The sequence below is a fragment of the Gaeumannomyces tritici genome (assembly GCF_000145635.1).
Source record: "Gaeumannomyces tritici R3-111a-1 unplaced genomic scaffold supercont2.6, whole genome shotgun sequence".
Lineage (NCBI taxonomy): Eukaryota > Fungi > Ascomycota > Sordariomycetes > Magnaporthales > Magnaporthaceae > Gaeumannomyces > Gaeumannomyces tritici.
This window is the reverse complement of record NW_008804550.1, coordinates 1,123,576-1,139,866: the sequence shown is the minus strand read 5'-3', so window position 1 is coordinate 1,139,866 and position 16,291 is coordinate 1,123,576. Positions and strand designations below refer to the sequence as shown.

Here is a 16,291-nt window from a genome sequence, read left to right as displayed (position 1 = left end):
GCAGTTTGTGTTCTATGAGACAGTACCGTCTGCAGAAATACAAGGCTGCCCACGGACTTGATAGCTTGAAAAGAATACATACAGTCACACGTCACCAAACCTTGCTTGCCTTCCTCCCTACTTGCGAACGACAGCCTTCAACCCCAGCCATAGCGGCCCCTTTTCCCACAAATGCCATAGGTTCTGGCTGCCCATCCAGTCCCATTCCGTCCTGTTCTCGATGTCATACTGCCACACCAGCCTCGCAATCACGAGCTTGATCTCAAAGTATGCCAGGTTCCTGGCGATGCACGCGCGCGGACCGACCGAAAACGGCTGCGAGGCGTCGCGTCGGTCGCCGGCAAACTCCTCGCCGCCGCCGCCCAGCCAGCGCTCCGGGACGAACTCGGCGGCGCGGGAGAAGTTGAGCGGGCTGCGGGCGGCGGCGTACTTGGGGACGCTGACGACGACGCCCCCCGGCAGCAGGTCCCCGTCCACGGCGGCCCCGCCTGCGGGCACGATGCGGTAGTGCGGCTGGGGCAGGGGCGGGTACACCCGGAGCGCCTCCTCGACGCACGCGAGCAGGTACCGGCAGCCGTTGACGCCGGCGGGCGTGATCTGGTCCGCGCGGGAGAAGGCGGTGCGGACCTCGGCCGTGAGCCTGTCGAGCACGCGCGGGTTCTGGGTCAGGAGCCAGGTGAGGCCTGTCGGACGAGGGGGGGGTTGGTCAGAAACTGGGCGGGCGCAAAGGCTTGCGGACGCGTTGGCGGGGGAGAGTGAAATCATACCGGCCAGCGCTGCCGCTGTGGTTTCGCTCCCGGCGCCGATGAGCAGGGTCGAGTTGCCCTCCAGCTGGTTAAAAGACATCTTGCCCTGGTTGTAGGCCTCGACCATCTTTTCTGTGAAATCGGGGATCTTTGGCTGCATTGAAAGTCGATACTTGAGTTTCTCCTACGGATCCCACCTTTGTTAGCAAGATAGAAAAAGAAATGCCCATGGGCCATGGGCTAGGTAACTTACGGCTTGCAGAACCCCGGCTCTGCGTCTGTCTTCTCTCAACTTGGCGGGAATCAACCACAAAGCAATCGGGATGCGCAGGAGGCGGGGAAAGGGAAGCAGCACTTGGCCATAGAGCAATAGCTTGCCAAACGACATGAAGAGCTTGATCCAGTCGTGTAGAGAAGATGTCCGAAGACAGTCAAAGGACTCCCCAAAGGCTTGTTGCTGTTAGACAGGCGATTGTCAGAAAAGGGGTATCGGAATTGTAACTCACTAAGAAAGCCGATAAAGTCAAACGTCAAAAACTGCCAAAAGAAATGATGTCAAGTTAGCGTCTCTTGGACAGGCGCTGGTTAGAGCAGCTGGCATGCAGCAAACCCACATTGTACCAGTTCATGATGTTGACGGGCCGTGAGCCTCCCTGGGACTCGCGCTCGATCCCCTCAAACATGCGGTCCACGTGCGACTTGAAGACGGCCTGCTGCGCCGCGAGGGCCCTCTCGGAGAAGCCGTGGTGGAACAGCCTCCGGACGTAGCCGTGGTACTCCCTGTCCGCGTTGTGCAGCGTCGGCTCCTCAAAGACGGCCGACGCGAAGGCCTGCTTGCCGAACTCGGGCTGGCCCGCCGCCTTGTGGCCGTAAATCTCCTTCCATTGCTGGGGGTTGATGTACGACAGGCCGCCGGGCGTCGTCCTCACGACGGGCCCGTACCTCTCGTGCGCCTCGGAGATGTGCACGTGCGCCTTGCCGCTGAGGTACGACGAGATGAGCCAAAAGGGAGTGGCCGCCGCCAGGCGGGGACCGGGGTACTTGGATAGCGGGTGGAAGTAAAGGTTGTAGATGCAAAGGGCCGTGTAGTAGGTCAAGCTCTGCGCCATGTCGGGGTTGTCAGAGCATTGGCGTCACGGGGAGCAGCTGGAACGACTTACCGCCACAACGACAAGCGCGGGGAGGATCCACAGATACTGCGGCCTTGGGAAGCCCACGGGCGCGGTGAGGATACCTATCAGCCCCATGGCTACCTACTGGATCAGGGTGGATTGGATGCTATGTGGCTACCAAAGCAGGTGGTAGTGAGCCAGGAAACGGTGGTTTTATTATTAACTTGTCCCTTGGAGATGAGCGAGTCAAAGGGATAGTTCTTGACTCGGGCTGGCCCTTGCCTACATCGCATCGTCTGCCGAAAAACACCGACACCGGGCCGATATTGATCACGATGCAGCAGCCCAGGGAGGTCGTGGGTCTTGGGGGTTACCCTCGCCGGGCCGGTTTGACTCAACAACATCCGTGGGTCATTGTGGAGAAGTTGTTGTCTGATCCCTCCTGGTGCCGGGAAAGAGAACTGCCATGTAAGGGGCATCGAAGTATGTAAGGGGGAGGGGGGTCTCCTTAACCAACCCTGATGGGGAAGCAAAGCAAAGTCCTGTCTATAGAGAAAGAAAAAACAAAACACCTACGACAATCCCGTGAGGAAAAAAAAAGAACAAAGAAAAGAGAAAAAAAAAAACAAACATCATCAGCCCTTCGGAATCATGACTCCCATCGACATGGCGGCCGAGATGGACAGGACCCTCCTTCCACACCGCCTCAAGCAGCTCGCAGAAACCGAGCCGGACCGGATATGGGCGTCCTGCGCCGTCAGCCAGGACGTGGCCAAGGACGGGTTCCGAGACTTTACGCTGGCGCAGTACGCGAGAGCCGTGGACCGCATGTCGTGGCACATGGAGGCGGCGCTGGGCGGCAAGAGCGGCACGTTCGAGACGGTCATGTACTTTGGGCTGCCCGACGTGCGGTACGGCATCGTGCTGATGGCGGCCATCAACACGGGCTACAAGGTCATGTTCTGCTCGCACTTCAACAGCGCCTACTTCAACCAGAGCCTTTGCGAGCGCACCGGCTGCGGCGCCGTGCTGCACTCGGAGGGCGTCGCCCCCACCGTCGACGCGCTGCTGGAGGCCCTCCCCTCGGTGCGGGCGGTCCCGGTTCCGGGCCTGGCCGAGCTCGTGGACCTCGGCGGGGAGGATCCCGTGCCGCCGTACCCCTACGACAAAAACTTTGACGACGGCATCGACGACCCCATGTTCGTGACCCACACCTCGGGCACAACCGGCCTGCCCAAGCCCGTCGTCATGACCCAGAGGTCGCTCATCATCGCCAGCGCCTGGACAAAGGTGCCGGACCTGGACGGCAGGCCGCCCGTGGCCAAGGTGATGGAGGAGGGCCGCCGCTGCTTCCTGGGGTTCCCGCTCTTCCAGTTCTCGGGCGTGGCCATGGGGCTGTGGGAGGTGTTCTACCGGGGCAAGACGCTGGTGCTGCCGTGCGACCAGCCCGGCTGGGCGCCGCCGGCGACGCTGGAGCAGATCCTGGAGCACGGCAACCTCGACTGCTTCGTCGGCATCCCCTACTACCTGGAGCTGATGGCCAAGTCGCCGCGCATGATGAAGGTGGTGGGCACGCGCCTCCGGTACATTCTCTACGGCGGCGCGGCGCTCAACCCGGCCACGGGCGACCTGCTGGCGGCGCGGTGCCGCCACTTCTTCAGCTGCTTCGGGTCGACCGAGAGCGGCGTGGCCTTCACGCACCTCATCGGGCGCGAGGACTGGGCCTGGTTCTGCTTCAACGAGGAGCAGAGCGGGATCCGGTGGGAGCCGCAGGAGCGGCTGGCGCACGGCGACGTCGTCGACGTCGACGGTGGGGTGCACGAGCTGACGTACGTCAGGAACGACGTGGTGGCGCGGTCACAACCCATCTTCTGGCACGTGGCCGACGGCGGCGACACGATCCGCACGGCCGACCTCTTCGTCAAGCACCCGACCAAGGAGCACCTGTGGCGGTACTACGCGCGCAAGGACGACATGGTGGTGACCAAGTACGGCTGGAACATCAACCCGGTCATGGTGGAGGGCGAGATCGCGCAGCACCCAGCCGTCAGGCGCGTGCTGGTGGGCGGGGCTGGCAGGGAGGCCATCTTTGCCATCGTGGAGCTCGGCGAGGACGACGGCAGCCGAGGCGGCGGGGGCGAGGAGGAGGCGCTCGGGCGCGTCTGGGCGTCGATCGGGGCCCAGGCCAACGCCAAGCTCGACAAAATCGCGCAGCTGGCCAGGGAGCGCATCATCCTGGCCGATGCCAAGAACAAGCCCATCCCGCTCACGCCCAAGGGCAACGTGCTGAGGGCCCAGGCCCTGAAGCTGTACGCGAGGGAGATAGAGGAAATGTACGCGCGGGCGGGCGGGGCATAGGCGTGTCAGGGAAGCCGATATGTGCCAGCTGTATTGTAACCTGGGTACCTTGGATACCTGATCCCTAGAACTTACACAGATCATGTGGGCAGGCCGCCTCATTGCTTGTCGATGAATCATCTTGGCATTTGCACGAGTAGTTCCCAGTCGAGCATCAATCCATCGTTTATTTCTCCACTGGTGACGGGTCTGCCCATCCCCTTTTTTTTCTTCTTCTCTTTTTCTTGAGTGCTGTTGTCCGGCGGGCTTCCCAGAGAGGTAACTGGCCTGCAGAAGGCGGACTTGGAAGCATCGCAATGACGAAAGTTTTAACTGGCCTGTTTTTGCTTGCAAGCCGTGGCATCTACGGCCAGTAGGACAAGGGCAATGAAAGCACAGTGATGATATCGGGTCTCCAAACATGTCTGAATCTACTTCTAACCGGCTTCTATACAAGCCCGAGTCCAGCTAAATCTCACGGGGCGTGAGATTAACCATCAGCGGCGGCTTTTCCCACAGGCCAAAGACGGGCTGCTTGATCCAGCCCGCGCTCTCGGGCGCCAGCTCGGCGTCAAAGTTCCACAGCATCTTGATCAAGGCCGTCCTGATCTCGGCCCAGGCAAGGCTACATCACCCCAGTCGGGTTGTTAGCCATCGGGGCTGTCCTCTGGGGCGGGGGATCACACACGAGACTTGGGGGAACTTACTTTTGGCCGATGCAGTTCCGCGGCCCGATGGAAAAGGGCTGCACGGCGCGTCGACGGTCGCCTTGGAAGCGTGGGTCCGCGTCGGGCAGCCAGCGTTCCGGCACGAAGGACTCGGGGTTCGCAAAGTTTGCGGCCGAGTGGCCAGCGGCGTACTGGGTCACCGCAACGGCCGTCTAGGTGTGCAGGAGAGGATTTGTTAGTCAAGAGACAGAAGGAGTACCAAAGGCCAAAAAGACAACACGAGACAAAAACAACTCACCCCCTTGGGCAAAAAATGGCCGCAGACCCGGCCGCCGCCCTCGGGCACCTTGCGCGGCGGGCCCACGGGGATGGGCGGGTACAGCCTAAAGGTCTCCTGTATGACGGCGGTGAGGTACGGCAGCTGCTGCGCCGTGGTGAAGCTGATGTCCTCGGGCCTGCCGAAGCGGCCACGTATCTCGGCCACCAGCCGCCTGTGCACCTCGGGGTGGCTCAGCACCAAGAAGGTGCAGCCCGAGAGCAGGGTCGACGTGGTCTCGCTGCCCGCGAAGACAAACAGATCCGCGTTGGCGTCCAGCTCCTTCCTCGAGAGGTCCGGGCCGCCGCCGCCGCCGCCGCCGCCGCCCGCCTTGCCGCCCTCCCCCATGATGCGGGACATGAAGTCCGGGCGGCCGGTGCCGGCCTCGAGACGTTCCGTAACGCGGGCAACGCTGTACTTGAGGCGGTCCCAGCGGTCGCGCACGAGCGCCGGCTTGAGGGCCACCACGGCCGCGATGACGAGCCACTTGACGGCCGGCAGGTAGTCGGCGTTGTTGGCAAAGATGCCGGCCTTTGTGCTCGAGAAGATGGTCGAGACCCACGGGTGGTACTTGCTCTCGGCCAGGCAGAAGAAGGGCTTGCCGAACGTCAGGTCGCCGATGATGTCGAAGGCGCAGTAGTTGTACCACTTGACCATGTCGGCAAGCGCGTGCCCGTCACCTGCCTGCTCGGCCGCCATGCCCCGCAGCTTCTGCACCATGTAGTCGATGTACGAGGTGATGATGGCCTCCTGCTCGCGCAGCGTCTTCTCGGAGAAGGCGTGCGAGAGCATCCTGCGCTGGCGCCCGTGGCTGGCGTGGTCCGCCGTCAGTATGTCGCGCACCCCGTCCGGCGGCATCGGGTAGAAGCGCAGGTCCTTGGGGAACTCGTTTCCGCCCTGCGACTTGAAGCCAAAGATGTCCTTCCACGCGTCCGGATGGATGAACTGGACCTCGTCGGGCGCGATCCGGAACACCTCGCCATACTGGTCGTGGAGCTGCTTGACCCGGAACGGGAGCTGGCCAGAGCAGACCCAGTAGATGTACGGGAGGCGCGAGAACCGACAGTAGACGGGACCAGGGATGCCGGCCAGGGGGTCGCTACAAAGCTGCCAAAGCACCGAAAGGAGCCATAGTACAGCCTGGCGGCAGTGTGGTTAGCGGTCATGCTATTGCGTCTAGCAGCCTTCAGGAGACTCGACTCACAAGCGTGTTCACGCCGTAGCAGAGGAGGGTGGTCCATGATGTCCCTGCGAGCAGACCGACTGCGGATTCCAGCTGCATCCTCTAAACTATTGCTTCGACTAGAACGAGTATACGAAAAAAAAAGTGCGATAATGAGTCTGGATCAAAAATAAACGGGCTGGTTTACCAGTCGACAAACCAAGACGGTGACCGGCTGATTGTATAAGTAACGTACCTGCTATACCTCCCTCCTGCCGAGGTAGAGAGGGATTTTGTTCCGCTGTAGCTTGCCTTGGCCAAGATCCCCTCTTGTGGAAACTGTGGGTGCCTCCGGGGCATGTGACAGAGTGTTACAGCGCCGCCAAGATGGAGATGCCAGACTGCTGCGACCCGGAGCCCTGCATATGACGGTGAAAGCGAGAGAAAGGGGCAGGTGGGGGAGACGAGTCGTGGTGATGGTTTCTGCTGCGTCTGGGAAGGCACATGTATGCTCGATCGGAGGTCAAAACGCTTCCATGGGGGCTAGTCTGGAGTCGAGTAGCCATGCACTTTTCTTCCCGGGAGTAGTACCGCATTCGTGTCTCCCCTACTGAGCCCCAAGTCCATCGGGCCACCAACCATATCTGTACTAAACTTTAGCGCCCAACCACAGCAGGCACATTTCTGGTGCAAACTGGAAACTTCACTTCTAGGCAGGGTATCTAAAAAGAAAAAGGGAATAGTATATTGACGGATTTATGATGTAGTCACGTCGACACGGCAAAATCGCCGTAGGCTACTTTGTTATACATCAAGTGACAGACACCGGGTCTTACGGATAACGTCTCCCTCGTCCCCAAAGTACCGCCCCGTGCTAAAGCTGCAAGTGCCGGCGCGAACGCCTGTATCAGTCTCCGAATGTTGCCATAGAGTATCCACGGGGGCGGTCAGACAGCCGATACTAACCTCCAGTTCAGGCTCCCGATGCACGAGTCCAGGCACCCCTGCAGGTAGCGCTGCAGCTGCCTGTCGACCTCCTCGCCCCAGATGGGCATGTCGAGCTGCGCCAAGTGCCAGCGCCGGATGGCGGTGACGGTGAGGCCCCCGGCCCGGTCGAAGGCCTGCTGGGTCGTCATGCCCTGGCGGCGGAGGATGTGGATGATATTCTGCGTGCCGCAAGAGGCGAGCTCTTTTCGGTATGACAGGATGTCGTTTTGGCTACGCCGCGTGGTTAGAACCTGCGCCGCTTCTGCTCGGCCGGGCGCTCACTTACAGTGACACGAGATCTATCGACACCATGACACACTCCTGAACGGCCGGGTGGGCCAGCACGTAGTCTGGGAGCTGTATCCCGCATGCGTATCTGGACATGGTGTCGGGTTTCTGGTAAGCAAAGGCGAATATCATATACGGGCCAAGACCCTAGGCAGGGGGGGAACCTACTCCATGAGGGCATGGCAGGGCCGCAAACCCACCGACTTTCGCCGCCAGTGGAGGTACTGCTCAACGCTGATGTCGGCACCCACGAGGCTGGCGCCCGTCTGCCGTACGACACCGGTGATATACTCCTCTATGCACTTTCTGTACCGGGTTTGCAGGGCTAGAACTCACTGGTTAGATAGGCCATGTTTCGCAGGGGGGAGATGTTTGTGTGCAATACCTTTTGATGACCTCTGGATACAAGGATTAGCTCAAGCATGAAAGGGGTCAAGATCGGTGGTTCCAGTAAAACGTACGTTGCGAAACCGCACCCACGTGGTGTAGAACAAGTATCTGAGAGGATGCAGCTCGCGTGATACTTCCTGCTCGTGGTCTGACATCAAGGCTAGAGTGGCCTCGGCCTCGGCCTGGGCGCCAACTGGATCGTCGCGCAGCTCGCCGTCGTCAAACACTTTATTTTGTTTGTTCAGCCACTGTCAGTTCCCTCCCTCTCTTCTCACAGTAGTTAGATCCCAACTTACAGTCGTCAAAGAAGAACACCCAGGTGAGCCAGTCAACCATGACGCGGAGGCCCTCGGCGTCGGCCTCTGGCATCCACATGGAGGCGAGGAGGCTGAAGTTGACTCGGCGGTGTTTCTTGAAAGATGCCGCGTCCAAGCCCAAGAGCCTTTGGTTGGGTAGTAATACAGCTTGTCAGCTTGCATCCCGCTTCATCTCGCGTCTTGACATACTTACTCCTTTGTGAAAGCCTCGGACGCGGGCCTGACGACCTCGTACAGCGGGTTCAGCCGTGGAGAGGGTGACATTATGGACACAAACAGATCAGGCAGGATGATTGTGGTTGCGGCGTCATTCGCAGAATGGTTCTTTGCCTGGGACGTGGACGAGACTTCATGGCGATTGGTAGAAGCATCGTGGGCATGGATGGGAACGAGGGTCTCAGGGGCTTCCATTTTGGCGTAGTCTGGCGTGGGTAACAGGAGAAGAAGACAGTAGCAGCAAACTCGCTGCCGCTGCCGACTATTAGAGAGCAGCTGCCCGGCAACTGTGATATTGGCCGCACAAGAAAAGAGGATGGACAAGTTGAATCACCCCAAGGCTTGACACTTGATTGTTTACTGCTGGGCTCGGGGATCTACGCGCAGCGAGGTGTCCCCGAATAAATACAGCCACGGCCGGCGCAAGCCATCCCTCACCTCGAGAGAGAGATGCCCTCTCGATCGCACCCGCTTCGTCTATAGACTCCACTCAGCAACGATGATACAGTTGGAAACAGGCTCCCCCACGCCCCTTCCCAGACATCACACTCGCTTGGCTTCTCGTGACCGACTGTAGATACCACTGGAGCTGTGGGCCTGGGCCTGGCGGCAAGGGCGACAACCTGCCAGCAGCGGGCCCAACGCGGTGTTGCCCCTAGTTGCTATGTACTTCGTGGCTGCGGCGGCTGCGAGCCGCCGTCCGGTTCCGAAGCGAATCCGTCTGCCATCAGGCTTGTTGGAGCGGCGAAACCAGATTGACATGACATGGGCTATTCTATTTTGACGTCGCTCAGGGAGTCGTGTCAGTGCCGAGCCGGTTGCCGGGACCCGCGCAGGGAGTCGTGTCAGTGCCGAGGCCGTTGCCGGGACCGCTCGGACATTCCCTTTCCAGGCGGCCAGGGTCGCGCGCGGGAACCAGGATCGGCCCGCGGCGAACCCCATCGGCTAAAGGCACGACCCGAGTCGGGTGGCTACGACGTTGCCGACGTTCCATGTAGCAGCAGTGGAGGCAACTCCACGCCGGCGACTCAGGGTGAGCATCATATGCGCCCTTTTTGGACGAAATAGGCAGGTATCTATTAGTGTCGTTGCTTTCCATGTGCACGCCACATGGATCCAAGCGCTTACTCGGACTCGTGCAGGTCTATCGCCAGGGCGATTCGTGTCCGATACGCGTTGGTCTTTTTCCCCCCTTTTTTGGTCATACCAATGGTCAAGTATAGAAGGGGGCATCGTGTTTAAATGGACCGACGTACGGCGTATGGCATAAGACAGAAAGATACCAGGTACACCTCTTGGCCTTATCGACCGGCAACTAAGACAATTTGTTGCCATTTAGAGCAAACCGGAACGAGCCCACACATAGAGACCATCTTACCTCTCAAACCAACCAGTCGTACCAGAGCAAAGCGGAGGGACCATTGAGCAATACCGTTACCCCGTCTATGATTTTTGCCATCTCATCATGAGCTCTTCAGGCCGGATAAACATGCCATCCCCGGCGCCCGGAGCCGGGCCCGAGCCACTGGCCATGTTTAGGACCCCCGTCTTTGGCCTCGGGCTATCCGTGGTCATCGCCGCCGTCTTCCTCGGCCGGGCCTTCGGCGGCAAGAAGCCCGCGTCCGCGTTCCCGTCCGTCGACCACGACAGGTCCAGCTACAACTTTCTGGGCGACGCCTACGGCATGGTCGAGAAGGGCAGGAGGCAGTGGCCCGGGAAGCCCTTCTTCATCCAGGGCGAGAACGGGCCGCTGCTGGTCATCCCGCCCGGCATGATCAACGATATCCGCGCCCACCCCGCCCTGAGCTTCATCCACACCGTCCGGGAGGACTTCCACGGCGGCCTGCCCGGGTTTGAGGCCTTTACCCTGGCCTCGCGCGACGACCGCCTGTTGCAAAACGTCATCATCAGGCACCTGACCAAGTACATGGGTGAGCGCGCGCAGAATTCCAGCTCGAGGGAGTCTCACTTCGTATCTGTATGACGACGGCTAACGCCGCCATAGGCACCATCTTGCACTCCCTGTCTGAGGAGGCAGCCTTCGCTCTACACACAAACTTTGGAGAATCAACGGGTTGGTCATCTCTCTTTCGCTCGCGAAATGCATACATGGAGGTGTTACAGCAGATCACGCCAGCCTAACACACTTGTAGAATGGCGCGAGCATTTGATACGCCCCGCCATCCTCGACGTAATCTCCCGCGTGGCGTCTAGAGTCTTCCTGGGCGAAGAACTATGCCGTGACGAGGCCTGGCTCGAGGTAACCAAGGAGTACACCACGGCGGCCTTCATGGCCGCCATGGCCCTGAGGCAGAGGCCCGCACACCTGCGCTTCATCTACCAGTGGTTCGAGCCCCTCTGCGCCGAGCTGCGCAGGCACCGCGACAGGTCCAGGGCCATCATCGGCCCCGTCCTGGAGAGGAGGCGCGCGGCCCGCCGCGAGGCGCTCGCCCAGGGCCGGCCGGCCCCCGTCTTCGAGGATGGCATCGACTGGTTCGAGCAGGAGGCCCAGGGCAGGCCCTACGACAGCGGCATGGCCCAGCAGGCCCTGGCCGCCACCGGGAACCACACCACGTCCGACTTCACCACAAAGTTCATGCTGACCGTCGCCCAGCACCCGGACCTGATCCGCGAGATGCGGGACGAGATCGTCGCGGTGCTCAGGGCCGAGGGTGGCTTCACCAAAGCGGCCCTGGCCAACCTGAAGCTCCTCGACAGCGTCATGAAAGAGACACAACGCCTTCAGCCTATCGCCACCTGTAAGTTCCCCCTCCCTCTCTCTCCCTCTGCTCTCTTTTGCAAATCACCATCCGCCATTCTCCCTACGCCGCCGGGGACGCAGACCCCCAGACACTGACCACAGCGTGGGAGGGGGCAATCCCGTCAACAGGTGTCCTTGCCCGCATCGCCACCGACGACGTCCGCCTCCCCGACGGCACGCTCATCCCCAAGGGCACCAACCTCGTCACCGACGGGGGCTGGCGGCTGAGCCCCGACGTGTACGAGGACCCCCTCGAGTTCGACGGGCACCGCTTCCTCAAGTGGCGAGGCACCGACAGGGAGCAGACGGCCCACTTCGTCAGCACGGCGCCCTCCCACACGGGCTTCGGGCACGGCGTCTACGCCTGCCCCGGGCGCTTCTTCGCCTCCAACGAGAGCAAGGTCATCCTGTCCCACCTCATCATGAAGTACGACTGGAGGCTGGCCGAGGGCTCGAGCGCCGACGCGCCGATACTTGGGCTGTTTGTGGACGCCAACAGGGCTGCCAAGGTCTTGGTGCGGAAGCGGCCTGTAGTTGAGCTGGACCTCGACTCTTTGAGCATGTAGATGCGGTGGGACGGCGCCGTGAGGTTCCTTGAACGAGCAGATCGGACGACAGGCAATATTCTATGGCGGTTAGAGGCAGATAGACTAAGGCTCTTATTCAGCGCCACCCATTAGCCCATTAGGGGAACATCAATGATGTTTGGCGTTGATATCAGAAAGTCCCAGCATCTGCATGTTCAATGCTGCATCTTGCGATTCAAGCCACTTCGCACTATATTGTATGCTCTAGAAAGCCCCGCGCCCTCCTTTCACCACAAATTTCCATCACTAGCCACCTTACAAGCGCAAGTGAATGTAAGGCCTATGGCGAGGCCAGCAAGCAGAATATCAGACAGGCCACGGCGCTACAAGTCGGGTAGAATTATTTCCGACCACCACCAGGACGCTGAGTCGATGCGAGAAACCCCTGAAGCTCCGGCCGCGGCAGAAAAGTGGAAATGTTGCTGCCGGGTCGGATCATATTGCAGCTACAGTATTAGCAGTCATACCAGCCTTCTGGCCCCAAGTCAAGCGGGAGAGCGCGAGTCCAGACATGTACTATAAGTCATCGAGGTTCTCGTCAATGGGAGATACAGATAGGCCAGGATCCATGCTGCCATATCGTCAGGACAACCTATGCGACCGGAATCGCCCGCCAGAGGCCTAGTATCTGAAATACCGGTGCTGCCCGACATCACAGAAAGCAATCCATGCACATGTTGGGGAGGCCAGGGGGGTAAGGCAGCGGAATCCAGGGAACACCCCGGCCGCACCAGGTTACCTGCACAATCCAAAGCGGTGTGCTTACTCGCGGCCCTATATGCCCCTTTAGTATAAATGAACGCTTGTCTATTACAAACAGCCATAACTGGATTCTATGGCGTAACATCTTGGGCGCGCAAGCTCTAGCCTTAACCTCGCTCCATCCATCATCGAAAAAGAAAGTCGGCTTCCACGCAGACGCGAAGCGACACCATGGCGTCTAACAACACACAGCTTGACACCCACGCCAAGGGCGAGCTCCAGGCCTCCTCGCCCCCGAGCTCGCCGCCCCCACGTGATGACTACCTCCATGGCCCCAAGCTATTTGCCGTTATCTTTGCTCTCCTTCTGGGCATGTTCTTGGTATGGATGGGACAAATTGCTTCCGAGATGGTTGCCACGTGCATACACAAGATAGAACCCCCGAAACTGACAGGCTCGAATCCCGTACGAACCCCGCGGCTCAAAGGTTGCCCTAGATCTGGTAAGCCACACACACTTTGATGCGCTTACCTTTTGCGACCAGCCAAAGCAGAGTCCAGAGCAGATAGCTGACTACGACGCGTAGACCATTGTAGCCACCGCCGTCCCCAGCATCACCGCCGAATTCCGCGTGAGTTGACCCCTTCCCCTTTCTCCAATTCTGCTCTGTCCCTTTTTTTGAGGCTGACGCAGGGGGGCTCCAGTCGTTCGAAGATATTGGCTGGTACGCGGCTGCCTTTTTCATAACCTTGGCCGCCTTCCAGTCGCTCTGGGGCAGGGCGTACAAGCACTTTGACCTCAAGCTCGTCTTCTTGACCACCGTCCTGCTATTCGAGCTCGGGAGCCTGATTTGCGGTAGGTAGGCCTGATACGTAAAAAAAAAAAAAATGTTGCCGGCACACGCAAAGAGCGCACCTGTCGCTGACGTGAACAAAATCAGGGGTCGCCCCGACAAGCCTCACCCTCATCGTGGGGCGCGCCGTTGCTGGTCTCGGCGGGGCTGGCGTCACCGGCGGCATCTACACCATTGTGGCGTTCATCGTGCCCCCGGCAAAGGTGCCGACCTATATCGGGTTTGTGGGCGCCGTCTTCAGCGTCGCCAGCGTCGCCGGTCCCCTCCTGGGTGGCGTGTTTTCCGGCGAGGTGACATGGCGATGGGCGTACGTCGTCCCATATCCCCCCATCCCGTCCGTTGCTTCCTCGCGCCGCGGCTGATTTCTCCTCCTAGGTTCTACATCAACTTGCCCGTCGGCGCCATATCTGTCATTTTGCTCGTCGTCTTTTTCCACACGCCCGCCGCGGTCAAGCCGGTCCCGATCGACCCCTTGGGCTTACTGCTGTCGCTGGATGTTCTGGGCATCGTCCTGTCCCTGGCCTTTAGCACTTGCTTCACCATCGGGATGCAGCTGGGCGGTGTCGCCGAGCCATGGTCTTCTCCAAAGGTCGTTGGAATGCTCGTGGCCTCGGCCGTCCTGGCTATCGCCTTCTGCCTGGACCAGTGGCTCTGCGGCGAGAGATCCTTGATTGTGCCTCGCCTAATAAAGCAGCGGACCATAGCAGCGCTGTGCCTCTTCATCTTCTTGTACGCCAGTATCCCCAACGATCCCCCGAGGTGGGCCAGCTAACCCGGAGACGGACAGCCTGAACGCGACGAATTTGTCCATCCTGTACAGCCTGCCGCAATACTTCCAGGTCATCAACGGAGTCTCGCCTACCATGAGCGGCATCCGCAATCTTCCCATGATCTTTACCACCGCTCTCGGATCGATGCTCAGCGGGACCCTCCTTGGTCGCCACGGCCGCCACCAGCTCTTCCTCGTCTCGGGCGCTGCCTTGCTGATTCTCGGCACGGGGCTCATCTACACCCTCAATCAGGGTTCCTCGCTCGGCCAGATCATCGGGTACCAGATCATCGTCGGCTTCGGCATCGGCTGGTGCGTCCAGGTGCCTGTCACCGTCGCCCAGGGCCTGGTCCAGCCACAGGACGTCGCCGTCGTGACCGCCCTGGTGCTATTTTTCCAGCTCGTCACGGGCGCCATCGGGGTCGCCTCCGCGCAGGCCGTCCTGGCCAACCGCTTGGTTGCCGCGCTTACGCAGCTGGCGCCCGGTCTGGAACCGCACAAGGTCCTAGCCGTGGGTGCGCACGAGATCCGCCTGGTCTTCCAGGGCGCCGACCTAGACAATGTGCTGCGAGCCTATATGACGGGCCTGCAAGACTCCTGGGCCATGTCCGTCGGACTGAGCGGCTTAACCGTTTTGTCCACCTTCCTCGGCGACTGGAAGAATCTCAAGAGCGCCCGGGCAAACCCCGTTGATTCCAGCAGTTTGGAAAGCGAGGACAGAAAAGGATCAGCTTAGCATATATGAGCAAATAGCCGCGGGTTTCACCTCTCAGCCATGCATTTTCCCGACATTTCCCAGATGCCGTCTTACCCCGTCTCCTCGCTTCATGTGCACGACCTATGGCGCTCCTGAAATTCGAGTCGACGAGCTTGATGGATGGTCGGCAGTGGGATCTGGGTTCGAAGGCCCGAGCTGCTGTAACAATAACTAAACAACCTGGTCAGTGGAGCGTACTACTTCATCCAGATGCCCGATTCAGCACAAAACCCGGCGATTTCACGACGTTTGCCCCGCGCAGTGCGCCGTTATCGTCATCACTTCGATAGCGCGGGAGACAACGTCGACGGCCAGCCAGCCATTGCACGTGCTCCGCGGCACCAGTGGAACCGCGCTCCAGCGCTCGTCGACATGTGGCGAGTAGACCGATGCACATGACGCGGACGGGATTAACTGTCTCTTTTTCCCCAGCCACTGCCCGGCGCTCTGTCACATCGAAATGTATTTGTGCAAGCATGGATTGAGACGCTAGGAAGCTGTGTGCCACTTTGGAATCAGGTGGTTTAGAGAAATAGTTGCAGAAAAACGAAAGGAGCGATGAGCAGACTCACCTGGCGTCTGACGCACACGGCCAAGCCAATCGAGCATTGAACCACGCGTCCTCTACCACATCAGACGGGACAGCGGAGCAGGCTTTCGGCTGGCTATCGTCCGTCTTGTTTCGCTGTTTGCAGCCAGCGCTAGGAAAACGTGCTTAGATCGATGGAGTGGCCGAGACGGCAAGCTGCAGGCGGGTGCCGCCACGCGGATGGAAATGCCGTGCAGTCCAATCAGACCCAATGGGTGAGTGGCTGGACGAGCCACATCACCTTGACCACCATACAAGGCCGCCACGTCCAGGTACCCAAACCTACTAGTTGGCGTTGGCTTGACACGCTCGTCCTGGATTGAGAATTTTCCATTGAGTGCTTTGCCCGGTACGTAGCCTCGCTAGCTTGGAGACATCTTGGTCTCTGATACAGCAAGCCAGTTGCAGTATCGTTGTTCCTGCACGTGCCTTGGTCTTTTTTGTGGCGGGGCAGGTGGGGCGGCGCCCATGGCCGGGGCCTAAGCAAGGATTTGGTGGTGATGGCTGGGAGCCGCTCGATGACATCAACGTTTTCCATCTTGCCCTGTTTCCCAGCGCAACCGACAGAGCCAGACCAAACAGACGACGGCAGTACGGCCCACCAGCTCCCGACCGCGGCCGAGACTCGGCGACAGATTGATGGTTCCATTCTGAGAGCAGGTTTGTTCTTCACTACACGCGCACGCCAATTTGTAGCGACGATGCCTAGTAGGTAGTGAGTGCGACCCTTTGCG

General features: G+C 59.9%; 6 protein-coding genes across 6 annotated transcripts; 3 read left to right on the top strand and 3 right to left on the bottom strand.

The window, feature by feature from the left end:
* Positions 1-117: 117 nt before the first annotated feature.
* GGTG_10766 (hypothetical protein) lies at positions 118-1,855 on the bottom strand (the record flags this gene model as incomplete). Its single annotated transcript, XM_009228642.1, has 5 exons — positions 118-683; positions 768-930; positions 1,000-1,196; positions 1,253-1,283; positions 1,361-1,855. The coding sequence occupies 5 exons, from the start codon at positions 1,853-1,855 to the stop codon at positions 118-120; spliced, it is 1,452 nt and encodes a 483-aa protein (XP_009226906.1).
* Positions 1,856-2,409: 554 nt separating this feature from the next.
* GGTG_10765 (hypothetical protein) lies at positions 2,410-4,281 on the top strand. The gene has a single exon (XM_009228641.1). The coding sequence runs from the start codon at positions 2,510-2,512 to the stop codon at positions 4,214-4,216; it is 1,707 nt and encodes a 568-aa protein (XP_009226905.1). The 5' UTR covers positions 2,410-2,509; the 3' UTR covers positions 4,217-4,281.
* Positions 4,282-4,663: 382 nt separating this feature from the next.
* GGTG_10764 (hypothetical protein) lies at positions 4,664-6,461 on the bottom strand (the record flags this gene model as incomplete). Its single annotated transcript, XM_009228640.1, has 4 exons — positions 4,664-4,820; positions 4,903-5,075; positions 5,162-6,319; positions 6,384-6,461. 4 exons carry the CDS (start codon positions 6,459-6,461, stop codon positions 4,664-4,666), a joined length of 1,566 nt encoding a protein of 521 aa, XP_009226904.1.
* Positions 6,462-7,288: 827 nt separating this feature from the next.
* On the bottom strand, positions 7,289-8,734 carry GGTG_10763 (hypothetical protein; the record flags this gene model as incomplete). The annotated part of the gene is made up of 6 exons (XM_009228639.1): positions 7,289-7,559; positions 7,615-7,704; positions 7,785-7,947; positions 8,074-8,232; positions 8,303-8,448; positions 8,517-8,734. 6 exons carry the CDS (start codon positions 8,732-8,734, stop codon positions 7,289-7,291), a joined length of 1,047 nt encoding a protein of 348 aa, XP_009226903.1.
* A 1,294-nt stretch (positions 8,735-10,028) lies between these two features.
* Positions 10,029-11,866, top strand: GGTG_10762 (hypothetical protein; the record flags this gene model as incomplete). Its single annotated transcript, XM_009228638.1, has 4 exons — positions 10,029-10,470; positions 10,545-10,613; positions 10,693-11,298; positions 11,382-11,866. 4 exons carry the CDS (start codon positions 10,029-10,031, stop codon positions 11,864-11,866), a joined length of 1,602 nt encoding a protein of 533 aa, XP_009226902.1.
* Positions 11,867-12,820: 954 nt separating this feature from the next.
* Positions 12,821-15,042, top strand: GGTG_10761 (hypothetical protein; the record flags this gene model as incomplete). Its single annotated transcript, XM_009228637.1, has 7 exons — positions 12,821-12,970; positions 13,044-13,091; positions 13,176-13,220; positions 13,294-13,444; positions 13,530-13,749; positions 13,818-14,171; positions 14,230-15,042. 7 exons carry the CDS (start codon positions 12,821-12,823, stop codon positions 14,945-14,947), a joined length of 1,686 nt encoding a protein of 561 aa, XP_009226901.1. The 3' UTR covers positions 14,948-15,042.
* Positions 15,043-16,291: the final 1,249 nt, after the last annotated feature.